The following is a 17,928-nucleotide window of genomic DNA, read 5'->3' on the forward strand; positions in this document are numbered from 1 at the left end:
GATTGAATTTCAATTAAAATTTAAAAATTATGATTAAATCATGTCAAATTTTAAGGCAAAAAAATATCATGTTAAATTTTATGATAACTTTCATGTAGATGATATCAAAACTCTCAAAATATCTTCAATGTGATTCAGTTTTAGTTTGGATTCTATAATAACTGCAGTGTAATTAAGTTTATCGTATCATCGGTTAAATTCAAATATTAACTCTAATAATATTAATTAAGTATAAATTTTTTTAATTTCAATTACATTACTTTTTTTCAATCACAATTATAATAATAATTATTATTATTTTTAATCTCACCGAATTCAATCTCACCGTTTATCAAATGAGCCTAAATGATCAACAGTTAATTAATTTATTGATTAAATCGAAACATGGAGTAAAACTTGTATTATTTTGAGAAATACATATTCCTTTTTATTTAAAAAATTCTTTTGGATTGTATATATAATATTACAACCATAAATCATCTAATTTTTTATGAAATAAATTAATCCTATAATTAATTGTATCAAAGTTTCTAAATAACTCATAAAGAATCTATAATTATTTTGATGAGATTAAATCCATGTGATCAGTGGTTTTGTGTTATTGCATGCCATTGTTACTCTTTAATTTGTAATTGCAGGAATTATATTTGTGAAAATTGAAAAATATAAAATTTATATATTTAAATTATGATCATCAAAATTAAAAATTTAACATTATATCAATCATTATATAGATATTGCTGAAAAAAAATCAAATTACCATAAGAAGAATTCATCAATATCTATTCGAACCCATATTAAATTATTATTGGTCATAAAAAAAGCATTATTCGAATTTAATTTTTTACATCCAATGCCACTTAAATTTTGCCACTTTTGGCATTCATGAACGCATTGAATTAACTCACCCATACCATGGAGGCTTTGTTTAATTCATTGTGTAACTTAACGATATTTCAAAAAAAAAAAAAAAAACTTTGCTTATAGTTCAAATATTGTCTCATGGGCAGAGCAAACTAAAAAAAAAAAAAGAAAGAAACTTATGATACAAAATGGAATTTTTATCATTTTTTCATAAAAATAGGACAGAATTTTTACTATACTATGGATTTTATCCGATCAAGGTTGACAATTCAACCTGCTCCCGATGGGTTTTGACCCAACCCTACCTTATTAGATTTATTTATTTTTTTTTTGAAAATCGAGTTCGAATTGAATATAATTTTAGACAAATTTGATTTGATCCAAATTGATATTATATAAATATTATTTTTAATTTTTAATTTATATATAATTATATAATATTTTATATTTTAAAAATAATAATTTATTAATTTCGAATTGAATAGGATCGGATTCGAATATAAAAAAAAATTTCAAATCAAATCGAATTCAAGCTTATAATTATAAAATTAAATCAAATTCGAAACGAACAAAAATTCAAAATCCATTTTGATCAAAACTGTTGCCAACCCTATATCCAATTGCTATGTTATTTTTTCATCATTCACTTTAGTTTGAATAATTACAAGTTTAATTTTTTATTTATTAATTTTAGTACTTTACATCAAAAGTAAAAAAAAAAATGTATGTAAAGAATAAATAATTTTTTAATACGTTTAGAGATATTTTTAAATTTTACTTAAATCTAATTTTTTTAGAATAATTTGAAAAGTACATCTTCACACATCAAGCTTATGTATGTAGATTCTCAAAGTATTTTCATAACGATCAAATCTTAATTGACAAATAATATTTTTTTTATCAACTGACTTAATCCCTAGTGAATAAAAAAACATAGAACATGGCAAAAGAAACCCTTAAACTTTCAAATAAAACATAATTGGGTTTAAAACAAAAAACCAAAACCAACTTCAAAAATAGTCGAGAAAGAAATAGGTAATTGACCAATTTCAACATTACGTTATCCGTTCACAACTTCACATTACCATTACCTTAGTAATGGCTAAAATACATAATAGGAGCAGTAATAATGAAACCGAGTTGAAAGGGTAGAAGACATGACTGGTACGAGGGTTTTAATGAGTCACAATTTCTTACAAGTATCCACCATGGTCCATCCGTACGGTTAAGCAAAACTCCACCATATATAAATAAAATACTAAAAATAATTACTATTACTTTTTTTATCACCAGATTGCAAAGCTTAGCCCCTTCTTGTTTGGGACATAAAAGGAATCTTTTCTATATCATTCCTTCTTCACTTTCTTCTCTTTCTTTCCATTTTTTTTCTCTCTCTCTCCCTCTGAAAACGATTGGTGGCTTTGCATTTGGTTCTCTGTCAGGTGTCACCAACACTCAAAATACAGCCAAAAAAATAAAAAATTTAAAAGCAGATGAATATGTGAAAGCCATAAAATCTGACCAATCCTCCCCCTCTGTCTTATTGTCCTTACTAAATGATCTTGGATTGGTAGGTTTTTCTTTGTTCTTCATTCCTTTTTTCTTTTCTTTTCTCTCTTTGGCAACTGTATGCTTCTGCTTTCCTAGGGTTGGTTTTACTGGTTCCTTCCTGATGTCCTTTTCTTTTTTTAGTAGTATTAGTTTGCATAAAGTCTCTGATTATGGTTGCTTAATTTGGAAAAAAATCACTGCAGCTAGCTCATCTTCCTTCTTTTCTTATCTTTGCTATTTACATCCAAGATTCCCTTCTATACATTTTCCATATGCAGAAACATTTTCTCAGTGCTCACATGACTTGCTTCTCTCTTGTATTTTGCTTGATTTGAGGTGAGTACTATTGTTTTTGGTTTGATTTCTTGTAACTCAACACCCATTTTTGTTTTGTGTTTCTATGTGCTTCAAAACAAGGTAGTACTTTTTTTATTACTGTTCCTGGAGGGTTAATGTTAGGATTTTTGCTTCTCAACAACGTTTGATTTTCTCAATATGTATCTTTGCCTCTTTGTCTTTCTCTAGATATAGATATAGTTGTCGGTATCTTAGTTATTACCCAGGAGTTTAGCATTTCTTTTGTGATCAGCTGTTCATTCGGATTCTGATGTTTTAGATTAAATTTTAGTCTTCTTGACGGCAACCCATCTAATTATTTTCCCTTTGAATACCCCTCATCCCTCTTTCTCCTCTACTGTTTCTTTGATTCTTTCCCTAGAATATATTTTTTGTCTTTGTTTCCTTGGTACTTTGGTTTGATTTTTTTTGAAGAGTTTTGATAAAATTTTCCCAGCTGGAAGATAATGACAAGAAAGAAAATTCCGATCCAGAAGATTGACAACACTGCCGCGAGGCAGGTGACTTTCTCAAAGAGGAGAAGAGGCCTTTTCAAGAAAGCTCAAGAACTCTCCACTCTTTGCGATGCTGAAATAGCTCTTCTAGTATTTTCAACCACTGGAAAGCTGTTTGAATACTCCAGCACAAGGTTGCTTTCCCTTCTCCCTTCACTCATATATGCTTATGCTTTGCCTTGAATCTTGCTCCATCTCTGCTGGTTTTATTTATAAGAATCTCTGCCTCCTGGTAGATTTAATGTGTTGAATGTGCGTGGGTGAGTGTGAGAGGAAGTGACAAGGTCTTTGAAAGAAGATCTTTTGAATCGAGAGAACTGCGTAAAAGTATTATTTCATAATGACTGAATGTACTACAATGTTATATTTCTATTAAAAAAATTTTCTTTAATGATTTATGTCTGAAGTTGGGGGGTCTTAGGGTGAGAGGCGATAGTTTTCAGTTGAAAATCTGATATCTATTGATGCTAGTTCCTACTTTCCTGAATCTTGTTCAAGCCATATTTTATGACTGATCTACTGCCTAGGTAGATGGTGTTTTCTTGTACATGTTTGGTGGTGCAACCAGAAGATAGCATTGATATTTGACCTTTTCATCTTTCTTTTTAAGCTGAAAGGTGAATGTATTTTATCATCATGAACTTCCTAGCCATGTTCATTGACACCTTAATTTCTTAAGAAATGCTCATAAAATATAGGGCTCCTATCAAATGACCAAAAATCCGCAATATAAATATAAGTACATGTGAAAAACTTGTTAATTCAAAGGTTAAGATTCATAATTATTTTTCTACTTTATAACTTAACCATTAGATTAACAAAAGTTTCATTTTTATCCTTTTCCATCCTTTCTACTGAGCAAAACTGAAATGTCTTGTTAGCAAGTGTATTAAGGATACTTACGGGTTGATGTAATTGTTAAGTACCGTTTAGAGAGAAATCTTCAATATCTAATGTATTATTAATGTTAATATAAATATTTCTAAACATAGTAGTTTAAAACTGTGGAGAAATAGTTGGAGTTATTCTAAAATGTTTTGTGAATTATAATTAACTAGCTAGTTTATGTTCTTGATTTTGATATTGTACTATTGAATTAATTGGATAATGAACAAATCTTTTTTTTTATGTTGCATAATCTAAAAATCAGCTAGATCATGTATATCACCACAACTAATACATGCATGCCAATTGTCAGATCTTATATGAATAATCAGTGTTATAGCCATGCACAAAAATTAAGCACAAGCTGTTGCTTTATCAGTCATCAATATTGGCTCCCCTTTTTAACCTTTCTCAAGAGAAGTACTTAATCCTAGCAAATTAGGATGTATGCATGTAAATATATGTATAATGTTAGAAATAAAAAATATTTAAAAATTTTTATACTTTTATAAAATCTTGTTCGCTTACAAATGCTGAGTCCGTGTTATTGCATATATGATCAGTTTCAAATGGATCTCATGTGGTATGGATAATCAAGATCTAATGATTGATTGATGCTATCTCTTTGTTCCTCCCTTTTCTCTTAATTTAAATTCCTTACCTTAACAAAGAAAAATAAATTTAAGATCATGTTTGGCACATAGGATGATAATCATTTTATATTAGTTTTATTGAATAATTTGTAATTTTATTATCTCATAAGCAGGGAATTCACTGCTACCAATGAACCGTACAAATATTATAGGTACTTCAAAATTATACTACAAAATTTTCTCTTTTTAGATCCCTCTCACATAACGTTTTGTTAACCTCATCAAATGCAATATTGTGTAATCCCCACAATTGAAATTGAACCATATCCTTGATCTATTTCACAGTCTGCTCCCTTGCACATTCTACATTGTTAAATTGCCTTTGATTGCTTTCCTTTCATATCATGTATAGATATGCTTCCCAAGTAACTCTAAGTAGGATAGAGATAAACAATTTTCGCTTGAGTTTCTCTACACTTAAACTCATTTTCCTAACTAATCATCTTATATTATATTTGACTTGTAACTAAAAAAAGGATAGGATTACAAAGAGAATTAATCATCCTCTTGATATAGAATGATTCAATCCTTGGTGTAGAATGATTCAATCTTCTCAAAATGGAGAGGATTATTTTTAATCTATGAGATTGAATTTACATGTGCTATTATACCTTTAAAAATTACATTAATAATTTAAATTATATAAGCTTTAAGAAAGAATAATTTTGACCGATAAATAAATTATTCTATCGTAATCCTTACATACATCTAACACAAGATAATATGACATTATTTAATCTAATCCTATTCAAATATTATCTTATCATATCTTATCATAATCCCATGTACCAAATATATCCTAAATACAATAGAATTAATTGTCATGTGAAAAAAGTTGTAGGAGATGTGAATCTGACAATATCTTTTCTTGAACAAGAAGGAAAATTTATTAGGAAAAAATCTCCTTTTTTTCTTTTTAACTAGCCTTAATTTATTAAGCATCCAAAGAGGATATTCAAAGCTGGTTTTGTTTAATTATTAAAAAACAAAAGGGTATATAAAGTTAGCAACTATGCTCTAAGACTAATTGAAGGTTATAAGAGATGCTTTTGTAAATGTGTGAATAGTTTTAAGGTTTATATTTGATACACTATAAGTGTATACATTTTATACATTATCAATCAATCATGAATTGATACTTTATTGATAAGTAAAGTTGAAAATTTAAAAGCTGTTAAGGATAAATGTCAATAAATTAGCATTTAATTACTTAAAAGATTTTTTAACTCTACCTTGTATCTTTTAACAAACAAAAGAAAAGAAAAAAATGAATTGAAAATTCTAATGAAATTGGGATTTATGTATTAGGCTTTGTAGATAGTTGAGAAACACCATTATTAGATGCAAGCAATTTTGAAAGTATTTTCAAATTAAATGATTATTCATTTCTTTTTCGCGTTTGTCATATTGGGGTTTGAGTGTTTTCTAGCAAAACTTTTACAAATTTGAGCTATAGGTTTCTGATTTTTTTTTAAGTATTGAGCTATGGATTTCTAAAATTGCTTAGTCAGATTAAGGTTTTGTTCACCTAACCTCTCGTGCTCTTTATTGACAAAGAAATATCGAAATATGAATTTGAACCTTTGTGACATTAATGGTGACATGCATTTCAAGAAAAAAAATTATTGATATTAGAAGGCTTTTGTTAAAACATGAAAGATATGGTAATGTTTTTCAATGATATTTTAAGCTTTTTGAAAGTTTCTTATGAAATCCAACAATATTCAACATAAAAATCCCATTTTTATTAATAAATTTTTTTCTTTTTTTCAATTTTCTCTACAATTGAAAGATTGAAGAAAAGGAAAGTTCAACATAAAAAATCTTTAATTTCTTAGATAATTTTTTTGTTTAATTAAATACATGATTAATTGATATTTATCTTCACGGGTTTTTAAATTTTAAATTTTACTAATTAAAATAACTTACTCGTTAATGAGGTGTTATCATCTGATTCATCTCATTAATGAATTGTCATCATCTGATTCATTGACAGTATATAGAATTTATACATTAACAGTGTATTAAATATAAATTCTATTAAATATATACATTATCAGTGTATCAAATATAAACTCATTTTTTTAGTACTCTTGCATTGGATCAGAGAGACATCAGAAAATGGAGCCTTAATATGAACTTATTGCATAAACTATAATTAAAATCATGACAGTGAAACATTTTCATACCTCAATAGTTAACCATACCTTTCCTTAAAAAGATCAAAAAAGAAAAAAAAAAAAAGGCCTGTTAATGGTAGCTTTGATACCTTTCCCTTAATTGTTTACCGTTCAAATTTTGTGTAGTAGATTCATGTGTTTAAAATTTCTATGTCAAAACCAGCCTCAAGGATCCTCTTATATGTAAACGTGATCTTTTCCCATTATTCCCAAATTTCTTAAATGTAAAACCCTAAAACTTACTAACATTATACGTCTAGTCCAACAATATAGATACACTGTAAATCAGACTAACATCATTCTTGGAATTAATTTAAAGGTACTTGGCTATATTGAAACATTATTTATTGTCTCAAAATGAGTTTTGCTCAGGTTGAGATTCTAAATTTGAGAGATAATAAATAAACATTGTCAACTTACTCAAACCCATAAATGAATAATTTGAAGAAATCACTATGTTGGAAACCAAATTGCTCTATAAACTTAGCTTCTTAGAACATTGGTGAAGTAATGCTTAGTGGACCAACTAATACAACTCTGCACAAATTTTAAGTGAAATGTTTAAGTGTGAATATGAGACTATAAAATGGCCAACCAATATGAAATTAAAAATTAAATGGCCAACCAATATGAGACTATAAAATGGGACATGGATAAAACAAAATACAATCTCATGGGGCCATACACGGTAGAGAAATCTATGTTAGGTATCCCTAAGTTTATAAGAATTAAGAATTATTAATACACATTAATACATTCACTTACAAAGTATACCTCATGCCTTGGCAATGTATGTAACCATCCACTTCTTTCTTATTCACAAGGGCAATCTTCTTTTAGTATCAATGGAGCTCTGGCTTTATTTTTCTTGAAGTATGTGTACTATACATATTCAACAAATATGGTTTTACTCTTCTTAATATATGAAAAAACTTTAAAAAAATGAACGTACCAGTATGGACATATAGTCGGACTCAAGACTCATTCTCGAGTAACATAGTTTATGACTACTTTTTTTTTTTTTTTTTTATGTGGTTGTTTGTTAATTGATATAGAATAGTTTAGATGTCCATCACTTCATGCATTTTGAACAATGAGAGATTTCAAGCCCATGGGCAATGGAGAAGTGTAAACATCAATAAGAAACAACAGAGATCATTAATTATAAAAAAGAAGAAGAAGAGATCATTAATCATAAAAAATATGTGAACAACTGCCATACGTGCATTTCTAAGACATCATGGAATAGAAGAGATAAGAGGCAAAATAAATAATGGGGGAGAAACAGTAACTTTGATAAGCAGATAGCTAAGGCCATAAGAATAAAGATAAATTGACAAGGCAGATTTTCTACCATTAATAAACCTATGCTACTAAAAGGAGTTTATGGTGGGCTTAGTTCACTTTTTTAACATTTATATATCTTTAACTCCATAGCATATTGTAATAGCCTCTCTATATCTATTTTATATCCACCATCTCTATTTCAGAAGTCCATACATACTTGTCTAAGATGACTATATGGCACTTATATTTGTTACTGGCAAGAAACCCTAGAACAACCCTGAATTATAGCAAAAGAAGACTACCTTTGCAAACATAGGGCCTACCTTTCCATATTATATATGGTTAGAAAAATACTGAGAAATTGCTTCTTACATTACCCTACTTTGATTGCATTATATCAAAGATTCATCCCTCAATTCCGATGGTATATGCTCCTTAAACTTTATTGTGGATCAAATATTACATCATGTCATCATCTGCTTTTTTTCTTTTTTTTTGTGGGTCATACGTTAAGGTAGTTCTACTAGTGACTCAGTGTCATTCTGTTGTTATCTCAAGTATCGGGCAGGTGATTGAAAGGCGCAATCTGCAGTCAGAAAAGGTTGGCAGATTGGACCACATTCCATATCCTGAGCTGCAGGTTACAATAGTCCAACTTTTATACTTTTTGGGTGATTGTTTGTATGTTACACATACAATGAAGGTTGCTACAAGGTTAATGTAATTCAAATGTATCAATTAGGTGGATTAAGCACATTTTTTTTTGTTTTGAGAAGTTCATCTGTCACTGCCTGCAATTTTATACTATTGTCGATATTCAAACAGTAAACAGCATTAATAACTGTTCAATACAGCTTCTCTGAAGAACAATAAATATGTTCTTTTCCAAGAGGTTTTTTTTTTCTTGGATTTTCCTATCCGATATTACCATTCTAAACGTACACGTTGTTGTACTCATCTACTAGTTTTTAAGTCATTAATTTTACCAAGATACTCGGTTGAGGTTCCTAATTGATATTGACCTTGTTTTAAGTTTCAACCATATATATGAACAATTTATCACAAGAAATTGCAGTCTTGATGACAGTGTTTAATATTGTGTGAAATTAGAATGTTAACATTTTAACTTTGAACTTGTATAAAAGTACTGTACTGCATGAAAAATTAGACCGAATAGGAGTTTTAGTCCTTGAAAATGCAACTTCCTGCAGCACATTCCAATTTAAATTTAGTGTCCTTGAAAATGCCTGCTATAGAACCACATTTTTTTTTTATCCCTATTTTCTTGGAAAATGAAAACCATTTATGCTGAAGAAGCTGCTCTTTTGTTTTGTCTTAGCTTGAGAGTAGCACATATGCCGTGTTGAGCAAGGAAATAGCTGAAAAGACCCAAGAACTTAGGTAAATCTGAATATTTGCTGTTTTCTTATTGTGATATATGAGCTTCCATGATGATGTTGTGAGATCCTTTCATCGATAGACAGCTGAGGGGGGAGGACCTCCAAGGGTTAGACTTAGAAGAATTAAAACACCTAGAGAAATTACTCGAAGGAGGCCTGAGCCGAGTTACGAAAACAAAGGTTTTTGAAGTCCCATCTCCTCCAACTCACCCCTCATCCTCCCTTTCTATGCCATTTTTTCACACTCAGTTAATGAATGCTATATTGTCATGTGAAAACTTTTGCAGCTTGTGATCTAACTGTTGATGAAACTTTTGTGTTTCAGGATGAGCGATTTTTCAGAGAAATCAGCACCCTCAAGAGGAAGGTGATATACATAGTCAACTTGCAACAGCTGATAGGATTTGTACAACTTTCATAGTTAAAAGGAATAAGTTAGTGCTGCTGGATGATATGATCAAATATGGAACATGACAATTTTGCAGCTTAATTTCCCAATTGAAGATTTCTTTGGTTAATGTTGTTTGTTTTCATAGGTTGCTTGATTTATAATTTAACTTAATTCCATTATGTCAAAAAAGAAATTTGTAGAAATTAACATGTGAAGAAAGATTTAAAATAAGTTCTGGTGATATCTTAGGCAATAGTGGAATGGAAGTGGTGATGTCTTCGGATCTACTTATTCTCTATATTTCTTTCTTTCTTTCCTTGGACAATTAATCTAGTACTTAGTTCTTTATCCTTGTTGAATGTGAAGGGAGCTGAATTGATGGAAGCAAACCAGCAATTGAAACAGCAAGTGAGTGAACTCAATATTTCAAAAACTTTCTTAATTGATTCCTTCTTTCATTTGACAGCAAATTTAATTCTTGTAGATGGAGTATTTTCCTCATGAGGTCCAAGCAGTTGTAGCTCAGCAAGGCCAACCATCAGAGTTAACTACCAATATCCGGAGCTCCACAGATTCTTCTAAAGGCTATAATAGCTCTGACATTTCCCTTAGGTTGGGGTAAGTCATGTAACATTACTAAATATAAATGCATCTATAGACTATAATTTTAGATAATTTGTTTTGAAAGGCAAGGATAGAATTATTTTATTATAATGAACGAGGTCATAACCGGATAAAAAACAAAATGGCCCTAGACTGTTGCAGCCAAGCTACAAGATCATTGGACCGATAATTCTTTGATTTGGCGAGCATATTAGCAACTAAATTGGCTTCACACGAAGTTTGAGTAAAGAAACAGCCTTCAACCTAAATTTCAGATTTTCGACTTGATTAAAAATGAGTTTCCTGTGTCAGCGGAGAGCATAGTAGGTATTCGCCCAAAGGACATTATTCTTGGAAAATCAGATTTTAGGAGCCTTACTCTTACATAGTGTATGGCTCCATTGCTAGCAATCCGATAGCTCAAATAATGGATCCAGAGTTCCATGAACTTACCACTTTGATAGATTGATAGCTAATTTTCTGTGTAAAGCTAAAAGATTGGAGTTGCTTTACAATATTGGTACATGGTACTGCAAAGACTTAATTGCTTCTCTTTCTGCCGTAGCTTTACCTAAGTGTGTTTTTGAATGCCTTCTTTCAGGTTACCTTTCCCCGAATGACTGTTGAAAGGTTAGAGGGGATGCTGTCAAGAAGTGATCGTCACCTTGCATAATCTTTTCTTTGAAGGCGTGTCTCAGTGTAAATATAGAACATGGCCCGTGTGTGTATAATGTTTTTATATTTCTATAGGCTCAAGATAACCAATTTATAGCAGTCAATTAAGTTTATTGATGAGTCAGTAATTTGTTTTTGGAAAAAGTTTATTACAATAAAAGTGGGGTTTGCATGCCTAGTTAAGTGTATAAATATACGAGTCATTTGATGATCTCCATTAAAAGTAGGGTTGTAAGTGTTGGAAAAGGCTGCATATACAGTATTGGCAAATTCCAGCACACTGGAGCTCAACGAAAGAATGTTAAATATTAGCCTTATTCCTGGAGAATGGAATTAAATCTTGAGAAGAAACTTAAGACTTTTTACATCCGGTTAGTTCAAAAGATTGGGTTGTAAATTATAGATGTATTTGAAATCCACTGCCATGTTTGTAACTTTGTGGTTTGTAGTTTGTAGCAGTGATCATGAGCAAATGAGCAGTAAAGTGCAAACACTGCAAGCTCTGCGACTCAAATGGTTTGATTTTGAATGTCCTATGCGACAGATCAAATTCCTGGCGAAGACAAGATGGATTAAATTCCTGATGTTCATCTGGAGATCATAAAAGAGCACCAGATTTTTCAATGTGGTCAAATTGTTTGCATGTTAATTTCTGAAATCGTAATCTACTTTTTCCCTCGGAAAACAACTTGATATTATCATCTAAATCGATATAAAAGTTTGTAAAGTTGTTTACTAGACTAAAGAGAAATTAAACGTAAAAAAAAAAAAAGTCTAAACTGGGAAAATGAAAATAGGGAAAAAGAGGTAAATTGTAAAATTTTTATCTTTCTCCCTTGGCCTTGAGATTGAAAGGGTCAGTAGTCATACGGGGGAAACGCTTGGAGCGAAGGCCACTCTCTCCAATGCTTGGACGCCAAAGAAAAACTCGAGATACCCATCCACGTGTTGTTCTCAAAGTGCTCCATGCATGCCACGCGCATAAAATAGCGTGAATTTAGTACTTTCCGAAAGCGTTTGTCTCGTTCCTTCCCGCTAAAGACCTGTTCCAAACTCAAAGCTCACAAAACCCAACTCTCTCTCTCCTTTTAATTTCACTTCCCATTCACTCTCTCTCACTCTCTCACAGCAAAAAACAAAAGAAAAACATAATTAAAAGGAAAGATTGAAATTGTAGAAAACCTTGTGATCAGGATATTCAGCCATGGATGAAGAGTACGATGTCATAGTCCTGGGGACCGGCCTTAAGGAATGCATTCTCAGTGGTCTTCTTTCCGTTGATGGACTCAAAGTACGTCCCTTATTAGTTTCTCACTCTTCTTTCTTTGTTTAATTTTTATTGCTTACATGTTTCAAAGCAATTTGCAATCTGGGTTTTCTTTTAGGAATCATGGGCACCCAGCTTTTTGCCCCTCTTTTTCATTTTTGGATGCAGTAGTTCAATTTCTAGATAGGCATTAACAGCCTGAATCTCTGCATTTTAAAACAGGTATTGCACATGGACAGAAATGACTATTACGGTGGAGAGTCGACTTCTCTTAATCTTACACAGGTCATTCGTCTTTGATCAAATGATGGGCTTTTTTTTTTTTTTTTGAAACCTTTTCTGTTAAAACATTCCTAGCTATTTGGTTCATCTGACATTTTCCTTTGACATTTTCTGAAATTTTGTCTTTCTGTTGCATAGCTTTGGAAACATTTCAGGGGAGATGACAAGCCGCCAGAACAGCTGGGCACAAGCAGGGAATTTAATGTTGACATGATTCCCAAGGCATGCAACAACCTCCAAATTTACCTATGTTATTTTGTAGTTTTCTTAATTTCCTGTTGGATGCATATTTTAGGTTACACTTCATATATGTTTCTAAGTTACGAAGTATCTCTGTCATTTTGGTTAATTTTTGTAACATAATTAAATATATGTGATTGAAACTCTATTTCATTTTTACCTGGATTAGTATAAATTCTGCAATTTATTTTTCTTTGTTTAGGGCACTGTGTGTTTAAAATGTGCACTGACAAACTATTTACCCAATGACTATGATATCTTTGTGCTGGTTAGTCATGTTTTGTGATGAAAGCTTAATTTGGTTTCACAGTTCATGATGGCCAATGGCAGTCTGGTTCGTATTCTCATCCACACGGATGTTACCAAGTATCTTAACTTCAAGGCTGTGGATGGTAGTTTTGTGTACAACAAGGGAAAAGTAAGAGTGTTACAGTTTTTTTGTATCATTTGTTTTCTAAACATTAGCGCAAACATTGTTCGATTGCAATCAACAACTTGAAAGCATTATCATAACTTGTAGATCTACAAAGTTCCAGCAACTGATGTTGAAGCACTGAAATCACCATTGATGGGGCTGTTTGAGAAGCGCCGTGCCAGAAAGTTCTTCATTTATGTCCAAGACTATGAAGACAATGATCCAAAATCTCATGAAGGACTAGACCTGAATAAAGTAACGGCGAGAGAACTTATCTCGTATGTATCTCATCCATCTTTCCCTCTAAAAAGCTTGCTCTAGCACTTTCATTGACTGCAAATGTAATAATATATGCAATGGTTATAAATTGTGTGTTTAGACTTGTAGGTTAAACTTATTTCTTAAATTCTAACTAAAATGTTACTTGATTTACCAATTTTTCTCTTACAAAAAGGAAAGTATTTTAATTTTTTATTTTTTTTTCATGACATTTGGTTTCTTTTACCTGTTTTTTGCAAGGAAGTTTGCGCTTAGGAACTTCTTTTTCCCTTTTGAGAAGGGTTGTTTGCTTTCTAGGGGGAAGATATGATATATTTGAAGGATTATCCCTGCTCAGGATCATTAATATTACTTACTCTAATTGTCCTATCCATTAGCTACTATTAGTTACAGTTTACTGGTCTTGATGGATGCTAATTTTTGCAATGTAGAAAGTATGGCCTGGAAGATGATACAATTGACTTTATTGGTCATGCCTTGGCACTCTACAGTGATGATAGTTACTTGGATCAGCCGGCTTTGAATTTTGTTAAGAGAATGAAGGTAAAAGTTTGTTTCATATCATATATATTCATCTTTGTAATACAGGTAATGGATGATTCTTATTGTCCATGCTCCATTACACTGGTTGGAAGAAACCAAATAAACCTTTTGCTTGGGCCTTTTTTTAAAATTCATTCTGCTTAATCTCATTCTTCGGTGGCCGCACATACCTTTTTTATCATTATATTCAGAGTATTTCTGCATTTGTTTTTTGTATAGCTCTATGCAGAGTCTTTGGCACGGTTCCAAGGAGGATCTCCTTATATATATCCACTATATGGACTGGGAGAATTACCTCAGGTTTGTCATTATCTGTAGTTTTCTTTCTTGTTTAATAGAAACATTTGTCAGTTTGACTTGTTATTGTGTCTCTATTGGCAGGCATTTGCGCGTTTAAGTGCAGTTTATGGTGGTACTTACATGCTCAACAAGCCAGAATGTAAGGTAAATCTCTCAGAACATTTCGCAAACCAGAATGTAATTTGCTTTGTTTTCTGTAAGTTCGCCATTGAGTCCTTTAGGGGTTAGATGCTCATAATTGTCAAGCAGTACTATACCACCGTTGTGCACCCATTTGAGTAACCCTATATGGTGATTATCCTTATAATTTGGGATTAACATTATATTTTTCACATTGTGTGTAACGCCCCAATCTCATAATGGAAGAATGTGGGGATAAAAAATGATATATATGTGTAGAGATCTAAACCCAAACTTGTGAGGTGCTTTTTGTGAGACAAAATCGTGAGACATTCCAGTGCGAGTCTCCACAAATGGTATCAGAGCAATCACCAACTCACCAGCTCGCCATGGGAGTTATTAAGTGCTACAGGGAGCCACTTTTAGAATGCTACGCTCGACGTTGTAATGCCCCCCATCTCACATTGAAAAAATCTGTGAATAATATATATTGAGAGTCATTAAGTGCTACATGATGGGAAGCCACCTCTAGAATCCCAACGACGAACATTGGAAGACTTTGTGAATAAATATATATGTAAAGATCTGAGGCCATGAGAGTCATTAAGTGTTACATGACGAGCGACCTCTAGAATCCCAATGATGATGAGGAGCCACCTCTAGAATGCTACGTTTGAGGTCGTAACGTCCCTAATCTCACATTGGAAGAATGTGTGAATAAGAAATTATATATACGTAGAGATCTAAAACTAAACTTGTGAGATTCCTTTTGTGAGATAAAATCGTGAGACTTTCGGGTTAAAGCAAATAATACCTCACAAGTTGGGTGCGGGTCTCCACATTGTGTTTTTCTCATTTTGAACGTACTCTAGTGATTGCTAACTTTGTAACATATATCTGATAATTTATTCTTCAAATTGTTTTTAAATGTCTTGTTTTTGAACTGTTTCTCATTTTGAACATACTTAAAAATCTTGTTTTTTGGGTTGCAGGTAGAATTCGATGGTGATGGGAAAGCTATTGGTGTGACTTCCGAAAGAGAAACTGCTAAGTGCAAGAAAGTTGTTTGTGATCCATCTTATTTGCATGATAAGGTAACCTCCGAAGAAACCATTCCTCTCTTTTTTCTTTTATGCATCCTCAAGAACTAATTATAGCTACTTTTTCTCTCATGTCTTTTTCAATGCAACAGGTTCAGAAGGTTGGAAAAGTTGCGCGTGCTATATGCATAATGAGCCACCCTATTCCTTGTACCAATGATTCTCACTCAGCCCAGGTTATTCTGCCTCAGAAGCAACTTGGTCGTAAATCAGACATGTATGCTGCTAACTTTCTCAGCTAATTTCTAAACAATGAGTGGCCAAAACAGAAATACTGATGCAAATGCAATGATTAAATTCAAAATAGTGTACGTGTATGTTCGTATAATCCTATCTGGAGTTTTCACTCCACACATACTGTTGTCATAGTTTTAGCTTCACCAATTTGAGTATTTTTGTTCACCGTAAAATGCTTATGCATAGATGTTCAAAAGCTTGTTGAAGCCTTCTTGGAATCTTGAGGGCCAAAGTAAAAGGCAAAGCATAAAGTGAATGTCGGTGAGAGGTTTTACGTGCTTCAATACTGGTGAAAAGAGAATGAGAGTTGTGAGAAGAAAAACTCCATATTAAGTAATCAAGAGCATTTCAAGTCACTGACCTCTGGTAACTTCTAAGGTTTATTTTTGTACTACAGGTACCTCTTTTGTTGCTCATATGCTCATAATGTAGCTCCCAAGGGAAAATACATTGCTTTTGTTTCAACAGAAGCAGAGACTGACAACCCCGAGGTAGAGTTGAAGCCTGGCATTGACCTACTGGGTTCTGTAGATGAGATATTCTATGACACTTATGACAGATATGTCCCCACTAACAACCATGAAGCTGACAACTGCTTCATATCTGCTGTAAGGAGACTTCTATCTCTATTGCTTTGCATATTCTTAGGAGAAAATATTGAATGGAAGTACCAAAGGCAACTTTTCCCCTGGATTTCTTTCTCCTATTGTAGCATCTTTGTCGAATGAAACAGTGCTTTCATTAGGTCAGATTTTCACCTTTATCTTCAGAACGTAGTGTTCCTGATTGGAGTTTTAAATTTCTTGCAGAGCTATGATCCAACGACACACTTTGAAACCACCGTGAACGATGTGATCCAGATGTATAGTAAGATTACTGGAAAGGTAAGGGTTCATAATGTTTTTGACTTTCATCTTACTGCATTTCGGTAGTAAAACTAACATATCTCCCTCCTTAATCTCTGTTGCAATGATTGATTCACTTATCAGTCTTCCCGTGTTGCACAGGCGCTTGATTTATCTGTGGATCTGAGTGCTGCCAGTGCGACTGAAGAATGAAAATCTTCAAACCTGTTGCTCTCAAATCTCATGCAAAATCATTAGCAGAGAAGCTTCAATTGTCTTTCTGTTTCGTCAGATATTTTAGATGCAAAAATCAAAAGTACATTCATTTCTATATAATAATATAATAATAATTTTTTTTTTTGTCATTGTAGCTGCTATAAGTGCTTTATCCCAAAATCATGACTGGGTTGCGTAACATGCTTTTGAGCCTATATCACAATTTTGATTGCCTTTTACATAAATTTTTTTTTTCTGCCAGCATGCTGCATGATGGTTACTGTCATTCAACTGAATAAAAAAATATACCTATCACCACATAATGTGTAAAACATTTTTCTTATTCCAAAATCATTAAATTCTGCATGTTTCTTCCTCATGTCTCAACTCTAACATCTTACCTTACAAAATACTATAATTAGTAGAATCATAGAGAAAAGCATAGAATATTTTTTACATTCAGTTTTTTATTTTTTTAATTGATCACATACGTATAAAATATAAAATTATTATATTATAATTTATGTTGATATGTTAATTATAAAATATATATTTTATATTTTATCAAACTAAAATATAATTTTTACTAAAATTTTAAATTATTTCAATTTCTTTTTTTTTTCTTTAAAATTACAAATCTACTTTTTCCTTCAGTTTGTCCTTCATACTGCTTTAAGAAACCACCATTTATACCATAGATACCATGGTCAAATTATTTTTGACTTTTCCTTTTGTCTATTAACC

General features: G+C 31.8%; 2 protein-coding genes across 5 annotated transcripts; both read left to right on the plus strand.

Moving 5' to 3' along the window:
* The first annotated feature begins 2,172 nt into the window (after positions 1-2,172).
* LOC111282637 (MADS-box protein SVP-like) lies at positions 2,173-11,774 on the plus strand. Of its 4 annotated transcripts, XM_089761078.1 has the most exons (10): positions 2,173-2,434; positions 2,694-2,751; positions 3,209-3,400; positions 8,830-8,911; positions 9,611-9,672; positions 9,752-9,851; positions 9,997-10,038; positions 10,429-10,470; positions 10,547-10,680; positions 11,267-11,774. In XM_089761078.1, the coding sequence occupies exons 3-10, from the start codon at positions 3,219-3,221 to the stop codon at positions 11,283-11,285; spliced, it is 663 nt and encodes a 220-aa protein (XP_089617204.1). In that variant the 5' UTR covers positions 2,173-2,434; positions 2,694-2,751; positions 3,209-3,218; the 3' UTR covers positions 11,286-11,774. The 4 variants fall into 4 exon arrangements, with proteins under 4 accessions (XP_089617204.1, XP_089617203.1, XP_022726545.2 ...); XM_089761077.1 differs by lacking the exon at positions 2,694-2,751; XM_089761075.1 differs by lacking the exon at positions 2,173-2,434 and having other exon boundaries at positions 2,469-2,751.
* A 233-nt stretch (positions 11,775-12,007) lies between these two features.
* LOC111282420 (guanosine nucleotide diphosphate dissociation inhibitor At5g09550) lies at positions 12,008-17,393 on the plus strand. The gene is made up of 13 exons (XM_022870485.2): positions 12,008-12,631; positions 12,830-12,892; positions 13,028-13,111; positions 13,440-13,547; positions 13,650-13,822; positions 14,255-14,366; positions 14,586-14,666; positions 14,748-14,810; positions 15,779-15,880; positions 15,979-16,103; positions 16,521-16,731; positions 16,933-17,007; positions 17,131-17,393. Exons 1-13 carry the CDS (start codon positions 12,545-12,547, stop codon positions 17,179-17,181), a joined length of 1,335 nt encoding a protein of 444 aa, XP_022726220.1. The 5' UTR covers positions 12,008-12,544; the 3' UTR covers positions 17,182-17,393.
* The last annotated feature ends 535 nt before the right edge of the window (positions 17,394-17,928 follow it).

The sequence above is a fragment of the Durio zibethinus genome, chromosome 5 (assembly GCF_047325235.1).
Source record: "Durio zibethinus cultivar Kanyao isolate XHJ-2024 chromosome 5, ASM4732523v1, whole genome shotgun sequence".
Taxonomy (NCBI): Eukaryota; Viridiplantae; Streptophyta; class Magnoliopsida; order Malvales; family Malvaceae; genus Durio; species Durio zibethinus.